This window comes from Mustela nivalis (assembly GCF_964662115.1).
Source record: "Mustela nivalis genome assembly, chromosome: 15".
In the NCBI taxonomy this organism is placed as follows: Eukaryota; Metazoa; Chordata; class Mammalia; order Carnivora; family Mustelidae; genus Mustela; species Mustela nivalis.
Window position 1 is genome coordinate 74,595,604 of NC_139034.1, and position 22,023 is coordinate 74,617,626.

Here is a 22,023-nt window from a genome sequence, read left to right on the forward strand (position 1 = left end):
GAAGCCCTAGTTACTCACACAGGCTCATTGTAAGCACCTCAGACTCCCGGATAATAAACCGAATGATTAAACTTTACCTGAATAAATTCCTAAGTACCAGGCAAGATCGACCTTCTCAGTGACATTTTCTGTTCCATTTACCGTGACATTCAGGGCACTTTGTTCATTTGCCCTGTGGGAAACAGGGGGAAAAAAAATATTCAACTAGAGATGGAATTCAGATAAGTACAAAAAGAAACCAAAAAAGTTAGCCTGAATTTGGGGGACATGATTTATGCTGGAAAAGCGTGCCTTGCCCCGGGTACATCTACCTTATAAAAATTTAACTTTCAGGGGCGCCTGGGTGGCTCAGTCATTAAGCCTCTGCCTTCGGCTCAGGTCATGATCCCAGGGTCCTGGGATTGAGCCCTACTTCGGTCTCCCTGGTCTGCGGGAAGCCTGCTTCTCCCTCTCCCACTCCCCCCGCTTGTGTTCCCTCTCTCACTGGGTATCTCTCTCAAATAAATGCATAAAAGCTTTACAAAAAAAAAAAAAACTTTCAGTTCTCAAAACTGTCTGAGGATCCTTCATGGGGAGAGACTATGGGAGGGCCATACTCTACCAGCAAGAACTTTAGCTTTCTTTCTCTTTGGGGAATCTAAGGGAGGATCAGGATAGGAGGCTCAATGAGCCCACTTCTGCCCAACTCTGTGGGAAGGAGGCTGCCTGACTTTGTGGCCCTGAGCAGGAGACTGGAAGCAACTCACCAGTAGGAGAGCCACCAGTCCTGAAGAACGTAGGTGACCTAGAACAGGGAGGCAAAAAGATCACGCCACTTAGCACCTCAACACTCTCCCTCACCCAAAGGGACCGTCAAAAGGCCCTGGAAAACGGACACGGTTCTTCTAGCTCTGGTCTACGCCAAGCCCAACACCCCAAGGAACACAGCAAGTGAGTGCACGTTACATTTTAAAATCTTTAAAATTTAAAATTTAAAATCTTTAAAAAACATCCTTTTTTTTAAAACCCCTAGAAGCTTTCTGCCATGTCCACTATCACCAGGAAAAGTCAGTTACTCTGTCCCCCAAGATACCACATTTCAACGCAAATCCAAGTGGACTGCAAAATACAGTAATGAGAGTAAATATAGAGAGCGTAAGTGGGACCAGGCTGAGGCCACAAACAAAATAAATGCCCGCGTTTACCTGAGATACGACGTTTAACAGAATGAGGAACACAATGACCAGCCAGTGAGCGCCGGCCGCTAGGTAATTCTTGTAGGCCTTAAAACCGACTTTTCCCTCTGAACGACTCTCCTCGGATACAGCAGCTGGTATGTTCTCGTTCTGAGAACGGAAAGGGGGGGATAAAAGGCAGTAAGAGAACAAATTTTGTATAATGTACCCCCAAACTTCAGAAGCTCCACAGTGCGCCCCGTTGGCAAAGCCAGGAGCAGAGCGGCCCGTCTTCTACGCAGCGAGGGGCGCCAAACGGGGCACGTCCTCAGGGGAAGGGTGTACAAGGATCTTGCCAAACTACATGCAGTCACAGTGGGACCCACCCATCCCACTTCTAGGGATCTATGGGCAAAGAGGAAATGTTGTTTGTACGAGGTCATTCACTTCGCTGAAAGGGGAACATTACAACTTCCAGCACAGGCACAAAGTACCCGATTCACGGATAAATGCAGACGCTTATTCCACAATAATACACAAGATGCTGTGGAGCTAACATATCACCTCAGACTACTGGCGTCCCTCAGGGATGGAAACGCAAAAGATCACAGGAGCTCAAACTATGAGCCAAATACAGAAAACAGTTCAAACAGCAAGAGGTACGGGCATCAGGATACCGGGGAGAGCGCGTGGTCTTTGGTTCCTAAATTTCAGAGAGTGAGTCCTCCCCAGGACTCGTCTGCATCCTCACCAGGATCATCCTTGCTCCTACAATTGGACTGTGCAGGCTTGGATACTGAGGACCACCTATGCATATTTTTAAGGGAGAAGCAGGGCATTTCCGTGTGGCTGTGCAGAGAACAAAGAATGTCCTGTAGGTTCACAGAAGCCAAGGATGTCCTTGGGTGTGTCTGTAGCCCTCTGTGGTCTCAGAGATGGCTGAGATGTGGTTCTGGAACTTGAAGCCCCCCGACATTCTCCATCCAACACCCAAAGGAGAGCCCTGATCAGGCCTGCTCCCTTCATTGCATTTTAATTTTACCAAGTCCATGGAATAAGGCCTCGGAACTGTAGGATCCACTTTGAGACCAAGGAAGGGGTCATGCGCGGAGAATGAAGACACGTGAGGACGCCGAGAGCCCACAGGACCAGGGCCCGCAGCAAGGGAACTCACCGTCTGGACCTCCTGCACGCCGTCTTTCAGCGAGGGTCTGGACGACTGCTGGGACCAAACGGAAGACTCGGAGAAGCTCCGAGTCCTCAGGACGGGAGATCCTGGGGCAGGACTCTGGTCAGCCTCCTCATTCTCCGTCTTTAAAAGGGAGCCGAAATCCACCCCAGATTTCAGAAACTCCGTGTAAGTCCCCTTCTGTACCATCTTGCCCTAAAATAAAAATAAGAGAATTTGATAGGAGTTCACGTGCCTTTGATAACACTCCTCTAACGCTAATCAAAAAAAGTTAATTGGTCTTAAATTACCATTTTCATAAGAGAATTACCCTTAGGCCTGGAATTCTGTCTGACACATGAGGTGCGACTTGACTGGACAGAACCAAGCATTCTGTTCTCTGTCAAACCCCGTGGTAGGTGCCCTGAACCCCGCGTTAGGGATGGAGGTCACGAACTACCACAGGCATTTAAAGAAGTAAAAAGTACAGATATTGGTGGAAATACCAGTACAGGTTTTTTAGACAACATGGAAATGGAGGCAAGTGTCATGTATTTAAAAGAACAAGGTCAAGCCAGGGCGGGAATTCCAGGGAAGAACAAAGCTTGACACTATGTGGTCACCTGTGCATGGCCAGAGTTCCCCATCGACTCTCTGCTGGCCATGGCCACCGTATCACATGCCACAGAGACCAGACACAAGGGAGGTCGTCTTGACAGCTGCCCACAAACTCAGAAAGCTCCCAACTGAGAATTCAATACTCCACCTGCTAAAATTGTTAACACAGGTGACCATCTGACTGGGGTGACTCTGAGGCCTTGGTTGGGGGGGTTTCTGCCATCACGAGCAAACCAAACCCTAAGCCAGAATCAACACACTCAAATGCATGAAAATTTAAGCTTGGGAAGCGCCAACCACAAGCAGCCAACTAGGCTTTCCGAAATCAAGCAACTCCTTTAAGCTCCAACAAATTAAATAATTTTCCTGAAACCCACGTGACGCATGACTGCACAGCTCCCTTCCTTACCAAGTCACAGGAAATAATGCGCAGGTGTCTTCTGTGGGTCCTCAACCCCAGGAAAGAATATGCAGCAGTTCTACTCAGTGGCAAACAAAATCCTGGGTAAAATCTCAGGGTGCCCAACAGAGCAAAGGAGGAAAGGCTCAGGGGACAGCAGGCCAGGGAAAGGGAGGCAGCCTGGGACCCCGGCTGGTACCCTGCCCATCCCGTGCCCTGGCGTGGACCATAGAGAAAGAAACCCAATGAATCTTTTGGGAACCAGTCTGATCCTGGAGAACTAAAAAATTATTCATGATATAGTGTGTGTCTTGTTCCATTTGGGAGGCAAAATTCATATGCCTCGTTTAATGAAATTACCACTTCTGACTCAGGAAGTACAGGTGCACAAGGAAACGACTAGGGGTCTAGAGGAAGACGGCAACTCGGGCGGCAGCCCCACACCAGCCATTTCCCGGGGGACGCGAGGACAGCCAGCACTGCTCGGCGGCAAGAGAGGGACCAGATGAACAGCAGGAAGGAATCCAACTCCTCCGGTGGACGAGTACTGAAACCGGCAGTGCGGTCCTCAAAAAAGAGCAGTGAGGGGACTGGCTGACCAGCTTGTTCTCCTGCCCCCTGGATCTGTCCTCAATAATCCCGCCCACACTGGGGTTCTACCAGACTCTCTTCTGCCCTCTGTACACGAGACAAAGTGTCTCCAGATCAGGCAGTCAGAGCTTCCTCGTCCCGGAGGGTCGCAGAAGGGCCGACACGGGGAACTGCTTCAAGAGAGGCAGTTTCTGTGCTCTTGCCCTTCTCCATAGAGCAGAGCCTGGTTTGAGGAAGCAAGGCTCTGACCAAGGGCCTGAGGCAGCAGAGCAGAGTTAAATGACCGAGGGGCTGAGGCTCTTAGGCAAACACGCCAAGGAGTGAAACATCAAATCACCACCAAGGTCAGAAAATTCTTACTCCACCCCCAACCCCACCCCCAACCCCATGCCGGCTGTTGGGGGTTGAACGGTGCCCCCCGCCCAAGAAAATACATTTGAGGCCCAAATAGGATACCTACGGATGGGAACTAATTTAGAAACAGATCTTTGTAGATGGAATGACGCTGGGGTCATGCTGGAGTAGGGGGGACCCCAAAGCCAATATGGCGGACGGAGGAGGAGGAGGAGTTCGGACGCAGCAACCACTGCGTGACTACAGAGCTATAGACCATAGGACCATGGCTACAAGCCAAGAACAGCAAGGACAGCTGGTGAACACCAGAAGCTGGGAGAGGTAATGAAGGATTCTCCACAGGAGCCTTCAGGGAGAGCAGGACACTGCCGGGGCCTCGGTTCTGGACTGGTAGCCTTCAGAAGGGTGAAGGGGATAACCTTCTGGAGATGAAGCCCCCCACTTTGCGGTGCTTTATGATGGCCGCTCTTGATGCTGACACGCCGCCTGAGCCCACGCATCCTTCTTCTGAACTTTACGGAGACCTCTGCTTCTGCTGTTGGCCCTCCAGCAAACGTCAGGAGGCATCTTTGCAAGCCGTGCCTCAGACCGTATCCCTCCTCTGCTGTGGACTGCCCAGTGGCTTCCAACCCACTACCAGGCCAGCAGCCCACTGCTCCAAGCCTTCCTCACTCACACTCCCCACAGCCTCTGCCTCAGACATGGCTCCCTGGCCATTCCCCCAGCAGGCCAGGTGAGGTCCTTCCTTAGGGCCCCGCAGCTGGTCCCCCTGCCTCAGCTGCCTCTCCCCTAGGTGACTACCTAACCGGCACCTTCGTGTCACTCAGGTCCCCTGAAGCACCACATCCCCAGTGAGGCAGTCATGAGATCAGCCGCCCCTCACCCAACTCCTTCCTTGCATCTCTTCCCATACGGATGGAAGCTCTGTGATGGCAGGGACTGGCCTGACTTATTACTGCACAGGCTCTCCCAGTACTGGGCATGCGCAAAGCCCTGTGCTGGGAGACCAGCAACTGACGAGACCCTGGAGAGCACGTCTCCACCAGGGGGGCCTCAGCGTTCCGGCCACGCCTGCCATCGATGGCGGACACTCTCTGAATACACTGCAGGGGACAAAGAGACACAAACATGTCTTAGTAGCTTGAATTTCCAAATAATACAATTTAATTTACGTCATAGAATAGGAAAACAGAACCTCTCAATAAAATAGACTCATTATCCTCAATGATTCTGCCAGAATGGCTATAATTTATAACTCTGAGGTAGCAGTTTTATCTGCTTGAGCGTAACAGGGCTCAAAATGCGATAGTTCCATTTCTACATGTCTTTGGATTCATGCTCAAAAGGCAGGAGTATGAGCTCTGGGGAGAGCGGGAGGCAGAAGTGAGGAAGGAGGGGGAGTTTCGCACAAACCCAAGAGGAGACCTGCTGGGAGGTCTCACCTTCGACACACCTGAGTGCTAGCAAGCTCCACCGACTTCTAGAAATTACTTACATCTTTCAATATCAGAATCTGACTTGCAGCTTTTAGGTACTGCAACTGGTGAGTCACTAAGATTGTGATCTTCTCGTGCAAGGTTTGACAAATACACCTATAAATGTAAAAGGTACAGTATGCAGAAACCGCGTTAATGGGGGTGCTCCAAACGGGAAAACACACATTCTGAAAACACAATGACACAAAGACAGCACAGGAGTCAAAGATCTGTGGCATAAGCACCAGCTCAAATACAAATCAAATACAAATAAATGTCAATCAATGAACCCAACCAGGTCCCCACATCTATCAGCAGCAAACTCGAGTCTAGCTCTGCTAAGAGATTCTAAAAAGCAGTCCAGCGAAGGAGCCACCAAGTGCTAAGGGTACTCCCCCACCAACTAAAACTCAACAATTGTTTATTATTTCATGATGGAAAACGATTGAGCAATACTGAGATTCCAAACCTGACTAAGCGAAAATACAAGTTATTTCATCCTGTATAGGAATGGGAGAAGGAGGGATCTATGTCATACAAAAATGTTTACTGTTTTGTCTCCTAGGTGATTAGGACTTATGATGGATATATATATACCAGCCAAAAGAAAATCCTAACTCCTCAGTAACCTTCACCAAAGTGCGTTTTCTTCTTCTTCTGAGACTTTTTCTGCGGGACAGAGAGTGGGAGCAAGAGCAGGGAGGGGGAGAGCAAGAGAGGGAGAATCCCTACGCAGACTCCCTGCCGAGGGCAGAGCCTGCCGCAGGGCTCGAACCCAGAACTGCGCATCCTGTCCTGAGTCAAAAGCAAATGCTTACCAGACTGAGCCACCCAAGCACCTTCAAAGTACATTTTCTAGACACTTCTTCCCAGATACTATTAGAAGACAAACGCTGGCATGGCCTCACTTAGTGTCTACAATGTCCCCACAGTCCCATGCTGGGAGCACATTGCCTTTCACTAGGACGAAAACCTGCCCAATAGGAGTATGAAAGAAGAGAATCCAAACGCCCCAAATCGTAATGGAAATCACCCCATGGCTCCAAGGACACGCCAGTTCTCTCAGTACTCAGGTGTTTTTCTACAGTAACCCCTCAAACTGCTCATTTTAAATGTAGACCCCTAGGAGCTCTACTCCACCATGGTCTGCATCCTCTCCAGCTAAGTGGGTGGCCCAGGTGGGGGCCCCCTGACCACAGGCGGGGCCCCAGGGACACGCTCTGGGCCCCCGAACCCTTGCAGAGAAAACCTCAGCAACGTGGGCCACTCTACCTGCACATGTAGGTCAGATGGAGAGTTCTAGAAGCACCCAGACTGAAGTTCAAAGACTGACAAGGTCAGGGAGCTACCAGACCTCTGTGAACCTCGGTTCCTTCATCTCAAAATACGGCTGCTGACAACGCACAGGGCATGTTGTGGGAAGAGCACCATTCTGCTCGGTGAACAGTCTGCTCACCCTCTTCCATAACCACAAGAGACCCTTCGCTTTGGACTCAGGACAGCAAAGTCCTATGGGGACCCTTCTGAGAGTGGGCCTGAGATCAGAAAACCCCAGGCTGTAAACACAAATACTATTACCCCATTCTTTGTGTCTAGAAGCACGGTATCCTCTTTGGGGGGTCCCGGTGTGGCTTTGCATCCTAAGTTTGCTGACCGAGCAAACCCCTCTTCCAGCTTAGCACTAAAGCATTTAACGGAATTGTTTCTCCTTAATTCAAAACTCCATGCCAGCAGTCCCTGACGGGGTATTAACCGAATCTGATGGGTCTCTATGTCCAAGCTGGGCTACTGGGAAAGTTTTACAATATTTTCCTCCTGACACCCACCACAAAGAAAGGAATATAATTACAATGATGCCATTAGGTGATGGCTTTAAATTTTTTCTAAATTATGCTTTTTAATCAACATCCCCAGGAAAATATTCTATTTGCCAAATTTTTAAGAGTAAAAAATCCCAAGTCATGCCATTAAAAAAGGAGAGAGAGCAATTCAGTAAGAAGTTATTGAAGGGCGGGATTGAGAGGGACCATGTGCCGAGGTAGAGGGGTACCAGTAAGAGTCACTACCCTCCTTCACCCCGTCGACAGAGGTGAGCTGCAGCCACTGATCGAAGCGTGGAGGACACAGCCACAGGACAAGAAAACAGAGAATGCCCTGCACGGTGTGGAGGGAGGCACATTCAACAAATACAGAAAACGTACTCTCAGGGAGGGATGTGTGCCATGAAGACAAAGCAAGGTGACGGCTGCGATCTGGAAGGTAAGGGACACAGGGACGGTGAGACTATCTGGGTGGAGCGTCCCTGCAGGGAGGTACAACAGGGGCGGCATCTCTGGGGACAGAAACCACCTGCACCCAGTGCCTTCGTGCACTCACTATGGAGTGGGTGGACCGGGGCGGGGGGCGGGGTAGGGGACGACTCACCAGGGACCAAGTAAAGGACACTACGGGCTGGGAGAAGACACAAGGGCACATGGTAGATGTGTGCGAACAGGGGATGCGGCAGATGGCAAAGGACCTTGGTCAGCATTTGAGGCCAGCGGAACGGCACCCGCACGTGAAGGCCTGGGACAATGAAGGTGAACAGAGCAGGGACAGCATGGGGCGATCCCATCAGGATAGACTCAAAGGACTGATTATGCAGGACATGCGGGTGTGGGGGGGCGGGGGGGCTTTCTAAAATACGACAAGCTCCACCGCTAGAACAGCTTAGACCAAAACCCGATCACCTAAGGGCCTCTGAACCCCCCCTCCCCACCGCATGAGACAGGACCCACGTCAATGTTTACAACGTACCGTCATGAAACTCGCAAACCTTAATGACCTTGGATATATATATTCACAACCGAAGTAAACCGTTAATGGCGAGTAGAAGTGTAATTCATTCACTTTTAATACAAAACACTTCACATTACTGAGCTCAACACAACCGCCATCTTTCATAGCATATTGTTTGGTCCAATTTTCTAGCTCGTTGAGAACATTCTCCAGCTGCTGCTGAGTGATTTCCTAAATTGCATTCGTGCTCCCTGCCCTACGTTTCCCCAAAGAACGTGGTTCTGATTAGCAAACAACAATTTTAACAAGCTCGCTTCTATCAAGTGTATATCCAAAGCCATTAAACAGGAAAGGTGTGAGAGGACTTTATATAAATACTTCCCACGTTCAAAGAAGAACTTGGGGGAGCTTGTGATAAGCACACTGATCCCTGCAAAGGAGAACGCCTTCTTCTTTCCTCCCAAGTGACACAAACGCAATGGCCAGTGGAATGTGTTCTCGGAGTGATGGAGAACTGGTGTGGACCCACCCAGGATGGGGTGACACACAATCGTGACCTCAGGGTGAGGCTCCAGGGGGAGGGAGGCTGGGCTGTTCCGCACACCCCCGAGGGTGTGGGGCAGGGAGTCTCTGTCACAGCGCTGGGCCCTGTCACTGAATTCAGTCACAAGCCACAGGACACCTCCCTAAAGGAGAACTCATCAAGTTGGGACCAGGACGGGAAGGGAAGAGGGGGTCAGATCAGAGAGCTGGAGGCCACAGCAAGTGTTAGGGCTTGCCTGTCCGCGTTCTGAACGACTCACGACTGCCATATGTTTTTTCTTTAAATTGTGCTAAATTTGTATAACAGTTACCGTTTCAACCACTTTTAAGTCTGTATTCTCAGTGGTGGCGTTGTGGACACTCGCCCTGCTGTGCAACCGTCACCACCATCCACCTCCAGAACTTGCCGTCATCCCGGATCTAAGCATTTCATACATTCGCATTCAGCGGGGAGGAACAGGGTAGCATGTTAGGAACCCCACTGAGGAGACACTGAGCCCCAGGTTCCTTGCATCCGGAATTCAGAGCTGCCCCACACAGCTAACTCTGCTAAAATCTCTTTACTTGGCTACTGAGGACTTTAAATGAATTGTGTCTCCCCACCCCACAACCCCAAAATTCACATGTTGATGCCTTAACCCACTGTACTTTAGAATTTAGTGACAGGACATCTTTTTTTTTTTTTTTCTTTTAGTGACAGGACATCTAAAGAGGCAATTAAATTTAAAAAATGAGGCTTTGATGGTGAGCCTTTACCCAATCTGACCTGCATCCTTAGAAGATATTAGGATATCAGGAGATGGGGCGTCCGGATGGCTCAGCCGGTTAAGCACCTGACTTTCGATTTCAGCTCAGGTCAGTCTTGGGGGTCATGAGACTGAGCCCCACTTTGGGTTCCGTGCCTCTGCCTCTCCCCTAAATCATATGTACACATGGTCTCTCCTAAATAAATACATCTTTAAAAAAAAAAAAGGGGGCGGGTCCTAAGGAGAAAGCCACGAGGGGTGACCATGTGAGGACAGAGTATGAAGGCGGCCATCAGCCAGCCAGGGAGAGAGGTCTCGGGCCAACACCCTCGTCTAGACTTTCAGCCTCCAGGCTTGGGAGAAACTCTCTGTCTCTGGCTTTAGTCCTCCGTTGTAAATGGAGATGTTTTGGGCAACATGATTTGCAAGAACATCTACCTCGGTGCACACATCAGGGCTTCAGGAAGTGCATGCAAAGCGCTCACTGGCTTTGACGAGGTGAACGACAGTAAGGTTAAGTGCAGTAGACACGGAGGCCATCTGAGCAAGAGCGAGCTCACGATGCTTCCAAGTAGGGCAGCGTAGACTCCACGTAGACGGGCCATGTGTTAGCTTACGCTCTGTGCAGAAAAGGTTCAGAGCTGTTCTGTTTCAGTCGGGTGGTGACGAACCAAGAGCCATCGAAACCAAACTCCGGAGATGCAAAGTGAGAGTCAGAAGGGGAGCTCGATTCTAGATATCTGGTTTCAAGTTCAAGTTAACCCTGTGGGGGTCTAATGTAGTGATTCTAGTAAGAACCCGGGAGCCACACCGTGATACGGAATAAGACATTTTTTAAACACTAGGCTTCACCAGGTGTTTCCTGACCTACAGGGTCATTAGCACAAACCAGCAAGGCCACTCCACAGGAGCGCGACACGGGCATTTCTAAGGTGCCACCAGCAAAAATGATGAAGGAAAAGAACCGGGAGCCAAGGGTCATGTTCCCGAGTCCCGTTCTTCCATACAAAAAGTGCACATCTGCTTTCTTAGCCCATCAACAGTGTCTTGGTTATCGAGGGTAAGCAGCAAGGGGACACCTGCCATCCAATTCTGTCTTTTTTTTTTTTTTTTTGAAGATCTTATTTATTTGACAAACAGAAATCACAAGTAGGCAGAGCAGCAGGCAGAGAGAGGAGGAAGCAGGCTCCCTGCTGAGCAGAGAGCCCTATGCAGGACTCGATCCCAGGACCCTGAGATCATGACCTGAGCGAAGGCAGAGGCTTAACCCACTGAGTCACCCAGGTGCCCCCACTTCTTCACCCCCTAAGGCCTGTCCTCCACTCCCGCCACACGCAGCGAGCACCATCTGGGCCTTCCTTTTATTCTCTAAAGATTTCTCTGAAATGGATCTTCGGCGGAAGGAAGGGAGAAGAAGGAGGGACACCACAGCAGAACAAGCGAGTCTTCAAAGCACCCCGGCTTCCCTAAGCCCTCTTCCCCAAACTCTACGGGACGGCTCGAAAGCAGCAAGGACAAACACGGACCAACTCACAGTTCAAACAAGTGCCGGCCAACTTCTGCGTCCACTGCACTGAGAGGGTCGTCCAGGAGGTAGATGTCTGCGTCCTGATACACTGCTCTAGAAAACAGAAGAGGACGTGGGCCAGGAGAACACTCCAGGCTCCCGGGATCCCGTCTCCCAGTCGTGGTGGCCTTCAACAACCTGGGGCGTGTTCACTCCAAGAGCCCATGAAATAGGAGCCCATGAAATAGTGAGGCGCGCCCCGTCTCCCCCACCCCCACCCCCCGGAGCAGGCGGTCTCAGGTCGGCCACCCCGGGAGCAGCGCACAGAACACATGCAACAAAACTGTGGGTACCTGGCGAGGTTCACCCGGGCCTTCTGCCCCCCGCTCAGCGTGGCTCCCCGATCACCTATCACGGTTAAATCTCCGTCCTCCAAAAGCTGCAAATCCTGCAAGGAGACAGAAGGGGAAAAAAAAAAAAAAAAAAAGATTTACAATGTGTTCTCCAGCCACCCAAGACGTTCGGCTCTGTGCTTTATACATGTATATGATTGACAGCAAAAGGTCGACTTTGAAGTGACTAAATGGTGACCTTGAACCTTTCCAGAAAAAACTCAGGGCTTTTTGCTTCCGTTTTGCAGCTTTTCCCACCGTGTTCGTGCATTTCACCATCTTACCTGATGTTTACTGAACACCGACTACATGTCTGGCATTGTTCAGGGCGCGATGAATTCGGTAGTAAGAACACAAAAACCCTTGAGTTTCCATGGAGGGAGACTGACAACATGAACAATTAGCATGAGTGCAAGTCCTAAGTACTACGAAGAAAAAATAAGCCTGCTTGGGGGACAGAAAAAGTCCTACATGGGCGTCAGGAAGGGATCTGAGCCGAGGAGCTTTAGCAAACACACGAGGGCGTCTGTGCGGACCCAGGAGCTGTGCCACGTGCAGGAGCCAGCAAGAGCCAAGGGCGCAGGGCAGACAGGTGCCCAGTGGGTGCTAGAACGAGCAGGGAGGCCAACCGAGCGGAAGAGGGTGAGTACAGAATGAGGAGGGGTGCCTGGGTGGCTCAGGTCATGATTCCAGGGTCCTGGGAACGAAGTCTGCACTGGGCTCCCTGCTCAGCGGAGAGCCTGCTTCCCCCCCCACCCCTGCCTCTCTGCCTACTTGTGCTCTTTCTGTCAGATCAATCAATCAATCAATCAATCTTTAAAAAAAAAAAAAAAAGAATGGGGAGAGCTGGGCCCCTGGGTGGCTCAGAGGGTTGAACATCTGCCTTCAACTTGGGTCATGATCCAAGGGTCCTGGGATTGAGTCCTGCATCAGGCTCCCTGCTCCCCAGGAAGCCTGCTTCTCCCTCTCCCACTCCCCCTGCTTGTGTTCCCTCCCTCGCTGTCTCTATCAAATAAATAAATAAAATCCTTTTCTAAAAATTGGGGAGAGCAAGCGCAGAGATAAGAAGGCAGGGCCACGAGTTTCATGCCCAGTGAAACAGAGTGGGGTCACGGGGAGGACCACCTGACCTGCTCGCAGTTTTTCAGGAATCCCTCTTGCTTCGTCATGAACACAGATGGGAGGGGGCACAGGGTGAAGCCAGGCACACATGAGGACGGGCCTGTATTGCTGGAGGTTGAGGCGAGACAGTGGCTAGAACCAGAGCGGGCGCAGTAGACGCGGAGAGCAGTGGGCACGTTTCCGGGAAAATTCAGAGCAGAGCTGGTGAGACCTGATGATGAGTGGGAGCGGGTTGTGGCGGTGGCACAGGAATGACGCCCTGTCCTCCACGGGAGAAAGGGGATGAACAGCCCCACCGTTTACAGAGCTGGAGGGGGCAGTGGAGGCCAGCCGAGATGCCCGCTGGGGACGTCAGGCTGCAGCCAGACGTGCGCATCTGGACGTCAGTGCTGGGGCTGCTGGTGACAGCCGACAGCCACCCATGGCCTGGGAAGCCCTGGGACTCAGTTTCTCAAAGAATAAATTTATCTCAACCAGCCAGTGTGCTGATCTCTGCCTCAGCCTCTCGCCCTCGCAGAAAGGTGAACACCTGACCCTTGTCTTCACACTGAAGGCACGGTGACAGAGCGACAGATGAAAATCATTCAAGAAACAAGAGCAGAAAGAACAGTTTGGCAGGAAGAACAGAAGGGAAGTCACAGCGTGTTCGAGGGACACTGATCCTGTCAGTAAACTAAGGAGACGCTCGTTCCATGCAAGGCAGGTGAAACTCCAAGCCACAGAGAATGAGCTTGGACGTGAAGATGTGGCAATCTATCAGGTTCTACCCGAAGCTCTCGGGCTCCTGGTGGAGACAAGCAGAGTTCGGGGGAGGGTGCTGGTTACCAACCATACCTCTCAAGTGTCGCCCGAGAACACAGCGACACCTTTCTACACAGGACACCCACCACTTGGCCTCCACTTTGGCCAATCTGAGGAGAAAGCACGTTGGAATGTCCATGACAAGCAACTCCTCTGACCTCCTTAAGGCCTCTTTTTCGTCTTTGACAAAATGTGGAGACAAGAATGGCCAAGCGCCAGGCTGACGTGACAATAGACACGGGGACAAACACCTCCTCTATGTAGGAAAAGAACACATATGCACTGTAACCTGTTAGTGACAGATACATGTTTTCTGATCAAACCAACCATGGGACCTCGTTCAGTGTGAATCACAACACGCAGAGCACACCCCCTACAAGGAGATGGGAAAGAGAGTGCGGAACCTCCATCCTCACCCACCCTGAGAGCCCACAAAGGTACACAGAACTCCCCGTGCGCTCGGAGGCTCCCTGGATGCCAATAAACGAAAGATAGCAATTGCTCAATCGTGAAAATTCATGACTTCATGTTACTTCTTTGCTGAGCTCAGACATCAACACCATCTATCTCTTGCTTTTGGTTTCCGTGCAGAACGACGGACCATCCGGAAGTAGGCCCCCCGCCTTCCACCACCCACCCACCCCTACACGGTTTACTTGGCCTCGATTCAGTGCTGACAGTCCAGGGAAAGCGTTCTTCATTTTTAAGCCTTGATTTTCTGTGGCTTTGTTGTCCTTCCGAAAACAGCACCAGGTTGCACCAAAGCAATCTCGGCCGTTCTCTGCAGGAGGCCCTTCAAATGTACCTGGCGTGTAGCACAGTCAGGGAATAAGGAATGAAGTCTCTGAGCCCAGGAGTAAGACTTGGGAGTGTGATGCTGACTTTGCAATGTATTTACGGACAAGCCCCAGAGAGAAAAAATATTTCGAAGAGCATTAGGTAAAAATCAGAGCCTGGCTGATTTCCTAACCACGGCTGTCTGGTTTGGCGAAAGGGAAGAGCCTGAGTTGGGCATCTATTTCCAGTCTCCCCAGTGAGCAGAAGGTGTTCCCACCTTAGTTACATCTCAGTGACATTTACCCTAGTATGCTGTCTCTAATGGTTCTCACTAACAGCAGACTAGAGGAAAAGCCAAGAAATGGCTTTGCTGTTTTGATGTCACCAAGCCAGAAACCTACCAAGGTCTGGTGATGGTGGAGACTTCAGCAGAAATACGACTGAACAAATGTTGATGGTTTATGATAGTCCGTTACAAGGCCTGGGGGCCAAGGAGGGCTGGATCCCAGAGTCAAACGGCAGAAATTCTAGGCCCAGATCATAACTTTTCGTCCATGACTGGCTCTCTTATCATGGCCTGTCAGAACCTGCCCTGTCCTTCCAGAGCCAGCTCAAATACTCTCTTCCATGCAATCATCCCTGAATTTCCCAAATCAGAAGTCATCCCTCTTTTACTGGATTCCCATGGTATTTCTCATGAAGGGCCCACCTTATCTCTGCCTCATCACCTGTACAGGTGTGCCCAGCTTCTCTCCCCAGCTCCTTGATGGTAAGACTTAGGCACGAAGCCTGGTACACCTGGACACCCCGTAACGATGAGTCCCAACTCTTCACAAGCTGCAAAGTATTGGCCCATTTCACAGGTGAGGAAACTGAGCCCAGGTTACATCATGGTCTAAGGGCCGTCAACTGTTAACATGGGATGGGGAATCTGAACCAAGCTCCTCTGAGTGTGTAGTAGCCTTTGATTCTTCCTTCCTTATCATGCTGCCCCAAGGGGTCGCTGAAAAGTACATTTAAAAGTGTATTTAAAATTTAAAATGAATTTAAAATATCAAAATTAGTGAAGACTTGATGACCTCTACTTCTGCACACACAGAGGATCCACAAACTTATTCTCCGTACTTCGTTGAGCCTCCTATGCCCCTTTTGTACTCACTGATTTCCTAGTAGGTCATAGGTGAGTAACAGTTTTCCCAATTGAGAGAGAAAAAAATGAAGATAAAACCATAATTATTCTACAACCGTCAAGGTTATCGGAAAAGAAAATGTCCAAGTTGGCAGAAATGGAGCAAATATGAAAAGAAACTATAAGCTTGTGAGCACCCGAGAGAGGCTTATAAACTCAAATGATCTATGTGGGAAAATATTAAACCTGAATTTATCAATGCTATACCTTCAAACATGTATTGCCTAAAAATGCTAAAATGTCTTCAAGTGGCAAAAGAGAATATGCAAATGTTACAAGATCCATCGCTTATGTCAGAACAGTATTTTTACTGGGGACTTAGGTAATGAACTACATTAGAGCACCCACACAAGGATCAACTCAAATAAGGGAAGGTCTAGACTCAAACGCCTTTTTTCTAACGTGTCACATTTTATGGATGTGATTCTACCCCAAATTGGCTACTCTTAGAGTTAAGAGCCAGTATCTCTCCCACATGAGTCTAACATGTACAAAATGCTTGTGATGCCCCTAGAAATCAGGTGCTGTAAGATCCTTATTGCCTATCATCCTAAGAAACACCTCATTGGGATGATCATCTCCATTCCCAGCAGAAGAAACTGAAGCTTTGTATGGTTCAACAAACCCAAATCACACAGCTGGTAAGCAGAGAGACTGGGGTGCAGCCCACAGCTGTCTGCCTCCGGGGCCTTGGCATTCAACCAGCGGGTCTCTAAATTATGCTCTATAACTCACTACACCATCCCTTTGAGTAGGTCATCAGCCCAACTCGATGTTGCTGAATGTGATTGCTTCCTATCTTCCCATTTTATCTCAGAAACGTTTTCTGCTCAGTGACTGATGTTCTGGTGTCCTACACCTACTTATTAGTAATACATGCAACCTGGAAATGTTGCCTTTCTTTTGTTTTATTTTCCTTCCAGGATTTGGGGGAGGCTGTAAGGAGAAATCCTTATGTTACATAGAATTTAGAGAAAAGGGCTATAATATAATAGCCACCATTTATCAAAACCCTGGCATGTCTGCATTTTGCAGGTACTGCCCACCGTCTTGACGATAGTCCCATACCTCCCCCACTGAATCAGAAAGGAAACAGACACCCCAAGTTAATTCCCAAGATATCCAAAGGCCAGAGCTTTTCCACTGTGTATGCAATCTCTGTACCTACAACATCATTCCAGAAAGCCTGTATCCTCTGTGGTCATCTCGTGTACATGCACTGACACTAAAATTCCAAGAGGAGATGAGCAAAGGATCTCCTAACTCAGCAGGTGGTGTCCTGGATTCTTAAAGCCTTTACCAGCCCTAAACAGAGTCACAGAGGGCATTTCAGGACGGTGGCAAAACCTCCTGGAAATCTTCTGACCCAATGTCCGCATTTGCAGTAGGCAGCAAAGACGCAGGCAGGTTAACAGGACGTGACCACAGTGACCACACCGGGGACAGGACTCCACTCTTGACGACATCAGCGCCCTGGCCTCCTTTTCTGCCGAGGAGGGAAGGAGAACAAGAGGCCCAGACTCCACGTTTCCACGCCCTGCAGCAGCTGAACACAAACCTGCCCTGTACGACCCCCTTCCCACCAGTGTGTGTGCCCATCCACGGCGCCCCAGAACACAGCCCACACACGGGTCCAGTTGTCCTGCGTGGTTTTGGCAAAAGCATCAGTCCCTGCAGAAAACCCTGAACGGCAGCCACCCATCCCAACATCTGCTTTTCTGCAGAGACGTTCAAATCCGGGAGAACAGAAAGGGCTGAGCGATCACCAGAAATGCAAGGTCATGCAGAGAAACAGCCCAGCCCTGGCCTAAGTGCTCTGAGCATTGAGAGCTGAACTTGATGAAAGTCAACAGAAAACGCCTGAGCGCTGTTTATTGCATATGCTGCATTCCACCTCCTTCAATTACCCATTTTTTTTAACATTAAAAAAAAAAAATCACAAGGACCCCTGGGTGGCTCCGTTAGTCGCATATCTGCCTTTGGCTCAGGTTAGGATCCCAGGGTCCTGGAATTGAGCCCCGTGCTGGGCTCCCTGCTCAGTGGGGAGCCTGCTTCGCCCTCTGCCTCTGCTGTTCGTGCTGTCTCTCTTTCCCTCTTGCCCTTGAATCAATAAAATCTTTGAAAAAAAAAAATTCCCATACATATAATCTATTCATTATTTTAAAAGTGACATCTATTCAGGCTACAAATAAATTTAATTCCCCCTTTTTCAGGAATGCCCCCCTAGCCTCTTAGGCAATCGAATATCATCTATCTTGTCATGTTAGAGGTCAATGTCAAACATATCATTTGCAACTGGCTCAGTGTGGGGAGGCAAAGGTTTAGCTTTCTGTTGTATGTGAAAATGCCCTTCATGATTTGGGGACACGTGTATCTGTCTGAATGTGACTGGCCAGATAGACTGACTTACCATTTACTCTTAGAAATTCTTCCTCCTGGGACGCCTGGGTGGCTCAGCGGTTAAGCAACTGCCTTCGGCTCGGGTCATGCCTCTCCCTCTGGCCCTCCCCCTCTCATACTCTCTCTCCTATAAATAAACTTTAAAAAAAAAAAATCCTTCCTCCTGGACACACCCAACCACCCGCACTCAAAGGGCCATGACAAGGACCAGGGTTCCCAGATGGCTTACGAACGGGAAAGGCAGAGGTGTAAGCCTGAGAAGGAAAACCTCAGCTACTGGTACCCAATTAGGGTTGGACCCTTCCCAAGTGGACGCCACACAGGTACGGGAACCACACGCTGGCCTCTTTGGCCACTCACTCCCGGCAGCCCCTGCGTCGACAAGACCCCTGCTCGTGGGACAACACGCGAACTCCACAATGAGTTGATCATGTGGTCTGCCTCAGGACTTCTTCCCCTTTTTAGAGTAATTGTTGCTACTCCGTGTGAATGCCTGTTCAATGCTCAAACTGAAGGTCCTCGAAACAAGCTCTGGATTTTTTTTTTTTTTTTAGATTTTATTTATTTATTTGAGAGAGAGACAGAGGGACCGAGAGAGAGAGAGAGAGAGAGAGAGAGAGCACGCGTGCACGCGAGCACGAGTGGGGAAGACAGGGAGAAGCAGGCTCCCCACTGAGGAGGGAGCCCGACATGGGGCTCGATCCCAGGACCCTGAGATCATGACCTGAGCTGAAGGCAGACCCAGTTCTGGACTGTAACTGCCGAATCCCTCCCGTGTTTCTGCACACGCAACACTGTCCTGGAGCAGGACTCCTGATGGCCTGCCATGGCCCACCTGCCTCGGTCTCTGGCCTCGAGCTTCTCACCAGTGCCACGCTGGTCTCCGCCTCCATTACCCAATGCTAAAAGCTCTTCCTTACACACTTGCTCAGCTGGGAGGCATTGTGGCCCCGTGGAAAAGCAGAGAATCTAGGGGCAGACCAAAACCGAACCTGAGCTGCAAAGGTTTAGGTGAGCAACAACAAAATGAGGACGGTGCCATCAAAGGTCCCAGTAAAAGACCAAAAACTCATACACCTGTGTGTGCACGTGTGTGTGCATATGTGTGCATGTGTATGCGCGTGCGGGGGGGCAGGCAGAAAAATGATCGGCACATGGACTCGGAAAACATGGGGTTTATTACTACTGTTTTACATCTGTTCTCTCTCTTCCTTCGCGGCATTTGCCATTTTGACAAAAACCCAGCCCATCGCTGCTAACTTGATGTTGTTCCTGAAGACACACCATCTCTCATTAACAATGACCCAGGGGAAGGAAACAGAAGCCCATTAAGCAATTATGTTTTGTCCACATCATAAAATGCTACTCATCTGATAAAATCTAGGTTGTTCAAGCCACTGTTCAAGCGAAATTACTATTTCCTCACAAGGCTGGCTTGGAGCCTTCAATGCCCTCCCTTGAAAAGTCTGTCCCAGCGTTTTCCACTGAGCATAAAAGAACAGTCGGATGTCCAGACCGCATTGAACAGACCCCGGGGTGAGCCCTTTAACGCTATTATCCACTGAATTTTATGACCCAAAGGGAGTCACACAGTATTTATCAGTATGTGGGTTTTTTCCTTTTTTTTTTTTTTTTTTTGCTAAATTATATTCTCTGATCAGAGAAGTTCGTTTTCCGCATTCATTCATCCATTTGACCGAAATCCCAAACACAATTAAATAATTCGTCTTGTCATTTTCTGCAGAACAATGTCGTTTCTGCAAACCATCTCTCCCCTTGTGAAAGGACGTACTACTCCAAAGAAATTTAAAGCATTTCCTTTTCTTTAAATAATAAATAACACGTGAAAAATCAAGCAGAGAGGAGACCTACGGACCGAAAGGGACCCGGGAGATGGATGAACCAAGTGCGAAGCACAGACCTTAACGTGGAGTCCAATTCAGACCAACAGTGGACAAGATTCCCTCGCGAGGTAATTAGCGAAATGGAAACTTGACCAGAACGCGGACAGTATTACGGAATCGGGGCCATTTTTCAAGGACGGTAACATGGTTTCTTTTCAAAGGCGTTCTTACCATTTAGAGAACAAAGGAACTATGTGCACATGAACTAGATGAGGTCTAGGTTCTGCATCAGAATTTGGGGTGTGGGTGGGGCTGGCCAGAGAGCAGGGGCGCCAGGGCGGACAGACACCCCCCACCCCCAGCAGAGCATGGCTGAAGCTGGGGGATGGGTACACAACGGGTCGTTACACGACTCTGCCTTTGCAAATTTTTTTTAAATGTCCCTTTAAAAAGTTGAAAGTGAGTAAAACTCGGGCACCTGCATGTCTCCATCGGTTAAGAAGCCGGCTCTTGATTTCGGCTCAGGACATGATCTCAGGGTCACAGGATCAAGCCTCACGTCGGGCTCTGCGCTCAGCGTGGGGTCTGCTTGAGATTCTCCCTCTTCCTCTACCCCTCCCCTCACTCACACTCTCTAAATAAATAAAGACTTTTTTTTTTTGAAAAGGGAATAAAGGGGCGTCTGGGTGGCTCATTGAGTTGAGCCTCTGCCTTCTGCTAGGGTCAGGATCCCAGGGTCCTGGGATCGAGTCCCGCATCAGGCTCTCTGCTCAGCAGGGAGCCTGCTTCCCCCTCTCTCTGCCTGCCTCTCTGCCTACTTGTGATCTCTGTCAAATAAATAAATAAAATCTTAAAAAAAAAAAAAAAAGGGGGAATAAAACTTCACACAACCAAAAAAAGCACCCAGTGAATGTCGTCATCACATCAGGATTAAAACAGGAGTATACACGTGCAGAGGAATACAGGGCATTTGCCCACAAGACCAGCTTGAAGAGTTAAATGACGTCCAGACGTCAAACATAAAAAAGGAACTAAGCCCTGTCGTTTAAACCAACACTATTACTCTTTGACACTCCAGTGACAGGTAACCGCAGAGTCCTTACCTTTCTCAAAGCGCAGGCCTTTATCACTTTCTCGTATCGTTCCTTCTCATATTTCTTCCCAAATAAAATGTTACTCCTCACAGTTCCCGAAAACACCCAGGGCTGCTGAGAAACGTAGGCGATCCTTCCATGCACGCTGACCAGCCCCCGGCTCCGGGGCAGCTCGCCGAGGACGGTGCTCAACAGCGACGACTGAAACAGACGGCAAACGAGTCCCTGTCAGCAGCAGCACCCGGCACAGAGCTGGCCGCCGCCATCCTCAGCCCGGCCCGGCCCCGGGCCTTTGAGACCCCTCAGAGCTCCTTCCCTTTCAATACAATACAGGACAGCCCTGGAAGGTGCAATCAAAAATTTCAAAGCCCACAGAAGTGAGTATCAGCCTGCTCTGCCCAGGGACATCTCCCCCAGATGAAAGGGGCTACTCGAGGACTGAGAACGCTGGCCATTCTAAGAGAAGGCTGGTGTGCTCTGCACTGCGTAAGTCCGATCCGGGCTTGGTAAGCACGGAGGGGGCCCTGCACCCAGGCCTCCTTTACTTGAAAAGACACTTGTTCCTGGAAGGCTATGTGTAAACCCTCTATCCCACGCAGCAGAAACTCTGAAGTGAGTCAGGCTGGCAGAGAGAAAATCCATCTGAAATAATTATCCTGTCATTCATATATTCTACACTTAACTTCCCCTATTTTTGTTTCCGATGCATGAGGCTAAGTGCGGCATGCACACTTCCTTTAAGTCTTTCACAACACGTGGACATGGTATGTCTGTGGCTACTACTATCAGAATGATCCGAACGCTGAACTGAAAAAATCCTTTGGCGCATCTGTCTTGCCCCAGGATCTGATTGCTTCTAGAGGGCAAATGAGTCTGAGCCGTCTTACATGTGTATCTTTTGCTCCCAGCACAGCGCCATGCATACGGCAATACAATTACCACCTGTGCAGTGATGTGACGAGGGGGAGTCATCTAAGGAAATGTTTAAAGCTTTCCAGAAGGGCCTTTACAACTCTAGGTTTCCTACAGGCCCTGCTCTGACAAAAGTAAGTCCCATTTTCTTGGCTGTT

At 49.7% G+C, this 22,023-nt stretch overlaps 1 protein-coding gene across 4 annotated transcripts in view; it reads right to left on the minus strand.

Moving 5' to 3' along the window:
* The window catches only part of ABCC4 (ATP binding cassette subfamily C member 4 (PEL blood group)), a 246,336-nt gene that overhangs the window by 132,538 nt on the left and 91,775 nt on the right, over positions 1-22,023 (minus strand). For all 4 annotated transcript variants that reach the window (XM_082700685.1, XM_082700688.1, XM_082700687.1 and 1 more), the window contains exons 11-18: positions 20,963-21,154; positions 11,688-11,782; positions 11,362-11,448; positions 5,781-5,877; positions 2,329-2,538; positions 1,185-1,325; positions 747-784; positions 78-172 (exon numbers count right to left, since the gene is read on the minus strand). In XM_082700685.1, coding sequence (XP_082556811.1) covers positions 78-172; positions 747-784; positions 1,185-1,325; positions 2,329-2,538; positions 5,781-5,877; positions 11,362-11,448; positions 11,688-11,782; positions 20,963-21,154 — 955 coding nt within the window. The remainder of the gene's footprint in view (positions 1-77; positions 173-746; positions 785-1,184; positions 1,326-2,328; positions 2,539-5,780; positions 5,878-11,361; positions 11,449-11,687; positions 11,783-20,962; positions 21,155-22,023) is intronic.